The 5,971-nt window shown below is 32.0% G+C and overlaps 1 protein-coding gene across 1 annotated transcript; it reads left to right on the forward strand.

The window, feature by feature from the left end:
- The first annotated feature begins 3,488 nt into the window (after nucleotides 1-3,488).
- Nucleotides 3,489-4,426, forward strand: LOC101151988 (olfactory receptor 6C70). The gene is given in 2 exon segments (XM_019038106.2): nucleotides 3,489-4,377; nucleotides 4,380-4,426. Coding segments are annotated over 2 exon segments (936 nt in total).
- The last annotated feature ends 1,545 nt before the right edge of the window (nucleotides 4,427-5,971 follow it).

The raw sequence follows: 5,971 nt of genomic DNA on the forward strand, positions 1-5,971 counted from the left end.
GGAACTAGTATTCTATATATTGTATCAATTATATGATTTTTCTGGGACATGCTTTTTGGACTTAATATTACATATCTAAGATTTATTTATGTAGTGTATGTAGCTATAGTTTGAACATTTTATCTGCAGCAAAATATTCCATTGAAAGTGAACAAATCACAGGTTATTTATTATGCATTTATATTGTTTTATCTTGTATTTTTGCACTTATATGCAAAAAGGAGGGCTGTCTTTCAAGTTATCTGTGTTCTTTTTCTAAGTCTTAGCTATTTTGGCATAGCTAGCACGCATTAATCTTTATATATAAGAAGTATGTAAGTAAAATGAAAATTATTTATTCTTAGAAGATGTTTATAGTCGCTTAATAAGCCAGTTAAATGTTTTATACCTATTGAAGTTGGAAGATAGATGTTTTTGAAAACTCTTTTAGTTTTCATTGTAGCAATTTTCTGGTTATATTTTTATATTTGCTAACTTATAGTTTACTATTTCCTCAAAAGTTTCTTATCCTAACTCTCAATTCCTAACTTAATTTTCAAAAAGAAGGTTGGAAGATGCCTTTATATTTTGAAAATTTTAAAATATTATGACTTTAGCCTCATCCTTCTTTCTGATATTGTCTTTTCCCCACAGGAATATGTCCTCTTTAAGGATTGTCATAGGTGTGTCTCTTTTACTAAGCTTTTTCTCAAATAATATGTACTTTAAAAATCAGGAATTTTATTCTCATTATATGCAAAGTTATTATTAGTGCATTTTCTAAAGAATATATTAGTTTTAGTTTTAAGTCAAATGAGTCAGTGACGTTTGCATTCTAGCGAATAACTTGAGTTTTATAGCTATTTGAAATAAGCATGCAAAATTTTACTAAAATAAACATCATTTAATTTGCTAATATTACATCTGAATTTGGATAATGAAATCAATTAGATGAGAACTAATTCAGCATCATTTACCCTTCACTTAAAATGTGAAACGTTGTAAGTAGATTTCTTACACTATTAAAAAATAAAATTTAGTATTGTATTAGTAACAGTTTCTTAACATTACGATTTTAGACAAAGATGCTGTGAGCAGAATTTTCTACAGTCCTCCTTATCACTGTTTTTCTTCTCTGCATTTTTCTTTTTTACTTCTTTTTTTAAAGAGATGGGGTTCCATGATGTTGTCCAGGTTTGTCTTGAACTACTGGGCTCAAGAGATATCCTCTGTCAACCGTCCAAAGTGCTGGGATTACAGGCGTGAGTGACCACACCCAGCCCTTCCCTCTATCTTAAAAGCGAGCTAGAAGAAATTTCACTCAAATATATTTGCTTTCTCAGAACTGAGAAAATAGAACAAATTCTATACTCATCAGATGCTGAAATTTGGAAACATAGTTATGTTTAACTACAGAACTGTGATTTTTATAAATTATGTAATTTATTTTATGATACACATGGAATATCTTTTCCACTATCCAGAAGCCCCCACCAGTCTCCAAAGATTTCGGTGATTAGGGAGCTCTGCTATATCTGCAGCTATTTGAAGCTTAATAAAACAATGGACACTCTGACTAACTACATTTTTAATTTTTTTCTTTTTTTTTTGAGACAGAGTCTTGCTTTTGTCACCCAGGTGCAATGGCATGATCTTGGCTCACTGCAACCTTCGCCTCCTGGGTTCAAGTGATTCTCCTGCCTCAGCCTCCTGAATAGCTGGGATTACAGGCACCCACCACCATGCCCGGCTAATTTTTGTATTTTTAGTAGAGATGGGGTTTAGCCATATCGGCCGGGCTGGTCTCGAACTCCTGACCTCGTGATCTGCCTGCCTCGGCCTCTCAAAGTGCTGGGATTACAGTCGTGAGCCACTGTGCCCGGCCTTAATTTTTATTAATCCCTTCACTGGTTATTAAAGTTATTAGACATGTGTTGTGTATACATCTCAATTAATCCTTCTAACTGAGATCAGAATTATTTTACCTTTTTTTTGTAGATGAAAAAACTAAAGTAAGAAAGTTAGTTTTCCCAAGACTATATAACTAATAATAATGGAGAAAATTCCAAATTTTATTAAACTTTTTTTAAAATTTCAAGATCTTTGACTTTAAACTGTTAACTTAGCCATTTTACACTTTCTTATGTCTTATTTTTTTCGTTTGTTTGTAATACTCAGCTTAACATTTAAAAATTAATTATTAAACAATAAAGAAGCTTCCCAAACTTTAACCCTGAGAGTGGATTGCCATTTTTCTCAGTAGCCATTGATAAGTTATTTCTCAGATCCTTAGCTGGATTTTAAGTCTACTTTCTAATTCCTAGCAGTCTGTCACCTTTGCTTTACTTCTGTACTATTACTCACTTCACTTTTTTCATTGGCAACCTGATACTCTGGGAAACCTATAATAACAAACTTAAAATACCATCAGAATCCTTTTGTCCCATTTAAATGATTACACCCTTCCTACCCCATTATTTCCCTAAATTAATAGTCGTTGGTTACCTGCATGAATAATTGTTGGGGACTCAGATAGTGTGGCAAGAAAGCACTGATTTTTCACTCACAGTATTACATCTAGAAAGTAGGTTTAGACTGTAGGTACCTGTAACTGTAGCGATTTGGAAGAGATGCAATGTTTTATCTGTTTTCTTTCTTACTCCTATGGTCTTGATTACACAAGACAAAATTTTTAAGTTCTAAATAGACTTTTTTTTTTGTAAATGTGGCAATATATGCATAATATTAAATTTTGAGTTTCCTAGATTCAACTAGTATTTATTTTGTTGTGGTATCAACTCATACTTTTTAGGGGCATTTTTCCATATCTTCATATGTAGTTCATAGAGAAGTTGAAAAAGGCTGTATAGCAGGGCTTTAAACAAATGTCACTTTAATATAATATAAAGTTTCAAAATTTGACTGTAGGTCTTTTAATTCTTAACAAAAAAGACAGGGTCTCGCTCTGTCACCCAAGCTGGCATCTCCCTATGTTGCTCATGCTGATCTTCAACTCCTGGCCCCAGGCGATCCCCAGTTTGGCCTCCCAAGTGCTGGGATTACAGGCATGAGTCACTGTGCCTTCCCTTAACTTAGGTCTTAATTCATTACACTGGCATCATTTTCTTTAGATGAAATTAATAATTTTAAAATGAATGAACTATTTTTGAATCCTGAACCAAGATCTTTACCTAATTTATTTAACAACTTGACAAACTTGGAATTAGTTACAATTAAGTGGAATCTTGAAGTGGAAGAATGAAAAAAACTAGCTTGAAAATCAACTATTAAGGGCTTTGCAAATCAGTTTTCCAAAGTGAGATGATGTTTGTTGTACTTTTAAACCCCTAGTTTACAATTTCTGTTGCATAGTTCTATATCATATCCTCAACATCCATGGAGTACTACCTCTTAAATGTATATGTTTGTAAGTGTGGAAACTTTCCTGGACCTAGCTCAACCCTTGCACCTTTTTATTCCTAGAATTTGATTGAAATCACAACAGAGAAATGAAGAATCATACAAGGCAGATAGAATTTATTCTTCTGGGACTGACGGATAATTCTCAGTTACAGATTGTAATTTTCTTATTTCTACTTCTAAATTATGTGTTGAGCATGATAGGGAACTTCACTATCATTGCCCTCACTCTGCTGGATTCCCAGCTCAAGACTCCAATGTATTTCTTCCTCCGTAATTTCTCTTTTCTGGAAATTTCATTCACAACTGCTTGCATTCCCAGATTCCTAATCACCATTGTTACCAGGGAAAAGACCATTTCCTATAATGGTTGCATATCTCAGTTGTTTTTTTACATATTCTTGGGGGTTACGGAATTTTTCCTTCTAGCTGCTCTGTCGTATGATCGCTATGTTGCCATCTGCAAACCTTTGCGTTATATGTCCATCATGAGTAACAAAGTTTGCTACCAGCTTGTATTCAGTTCTTGGGTAACTGGATTCCTGATCATTTTCCCTCCACTGATTTTAGGTCTTAACTTGGATTTCTGTGCTTCAAAGATCATTGATCATTTCATTTGTGACATTTCTCCTATCCTACAACTTTCTTGCTCAGACACACATTTACTGGAACTGATTGCCTTTTTATTAGCTGTGATGACACTTATTGTCACATTGTTTTTAGTAATCCTTTCTTACTCTTACATCATCAAGACAATTCTGAAATTCCCTTCAGCTCAGCAAAAGAAGAAAGCCTTTTCCACCTGCTCTTCTCACATGATTGTTGTCTCCATCACTTATGGTAGTTGTATGTTTATCTACATAAAGCCATCAGCGAATGAAAGAGTTGCTTTAAGCAAAGGAGTAACTGTGCTCAATACTTCAGTTGCCCCGTTGTTAAACCCATTTATTTATACTCTGAGGAATCAGCAAGTTAAACAAGCTTCAAAGCTGTATTTAGAAAGATATTTTCTGCTTCAGACAAGTAATACAACTTGTTGAAATAATTAACATGAAAACATAAAAGGATCTTTGAACAAAACACTAATTTGACTCTTCTAGTTTAAGAATTGATACCCAATATTCAATTATTTGTATGACTTTAGCTTGTCCAACAATCAGAACGTTTTTCATTCTATCCATTCTGACTTTAATTTTCTCTTTTTCAGTATTCAAACCTTTCTGTATTAGAAAGAAAACAATTGCAAAATTGATTTTCTCTAAAAGCATGTTAGAATAAAATAAATGAGTAGTTTTCAGTGATTATAGAATATAAGTTCTTCAAGTTTGATCTGCTAAATAATTTATAAAAATTAAAAAATTATTTAAGAAAATTTGCAGGTACATAGTAGGTGTATAAATTTATGGGGTATATGAGATGTTTTGATACAGGCATTCAATGTGAAATAAATACATCATGGAGAATGGTGTATCCATCCCCTTAAGCATTTATCCTTTGAGTTACAAGCAATCCTATTACATTTTTAAAGTTATTTAAAAATATACAATTTAGTTATTATCGACTGTAGTCTCCCTATTGTGCTATTAAATAGTAGATCTTATGCTAAGTAATTTAAAGAAATGTACCTTGTTTTAGTTAAATGCCATGTTCTTTAAAAGTCTTAGATAAATCAAATATTGTCATTGTTAAAAAATATATTTAAAATGTTTCAAGAAAGCTTACTCCTTAAAAATAATGTAGAAAATTATTTTGTAAAGTGAACTTTTCGAACTGTCAATTGTCAACACAGAAAAGCATAATTTCCTTTGAAGGGAATCATACATTTCATGCATGTGATATTTATTATTTATGTTGGACAGATTTTAGAAATTGCAGTAGAGTATAAAATATGGCTTTAATCACAAGCAGTTGATTTCACACACAATGTTTTTCAAGACCATATAAGCAAGTTTAATCTTTTGAACATGTCAATTAATGTGTTAAGTAAATGGGAATATATAATGAATTGTATTACCTGTCACATGATTATTAGTTTAACTTTTGCCCAAGTTTCCCACAGTACATTATATTGAATATCAGTGTCTTAAAATTTGAGTGGTTTTAAAAATAAGCTTATGTTTCATTTCCTCCCAACCAGAGATATGAAACGATGATTTTAAAAATAAGCTTATGTTTTATTTCCTCCAAACCAGCGATATGAAAGTATGTGCTTTTCTTTTTTACTCACGTGTGTCAGTTGCTAGAGCACTTAGATATCACACTCTATATTTTTCTGATAAATATGTGGATATGCCATTATACCAATTGAATTATACTATGAGGGTGATTAAGCTACTTTATCTTGAAATGTGGCAGTGGTATTTGTTTCTATGTATATCTATAGTTACCATGAATTTACCTAGTCAATATTTCTGAAAATATTCGACAGTTAATTTTAATGGCAATGAGAAAAATAAACATAAAAAGACAAAATTTATTACAAGATTCCTGGCGGACTCATCTTCACAATAAATTACAAGAAGATAAGTTTATTTACAAAGATGTATGCAAAGTCAAAAAGACAGATTTTTTT

This window comes from Gorilla gorilla, chromosome 10 (assembly GCF_029281585.2).
Source record: "Gorilla gorilla gorilla isolate KB3781 chromosome 10, NHGRI_mGorGor1-v2.1_pri, whole genome shotgun sequence".
In the NCBI taxonomy this organism is placed as follows: Eukaryota; Metazoa; Chordata; class Mammalia; order Primates; family Hominidae; genus Gorilla; species Gorilla gorilla.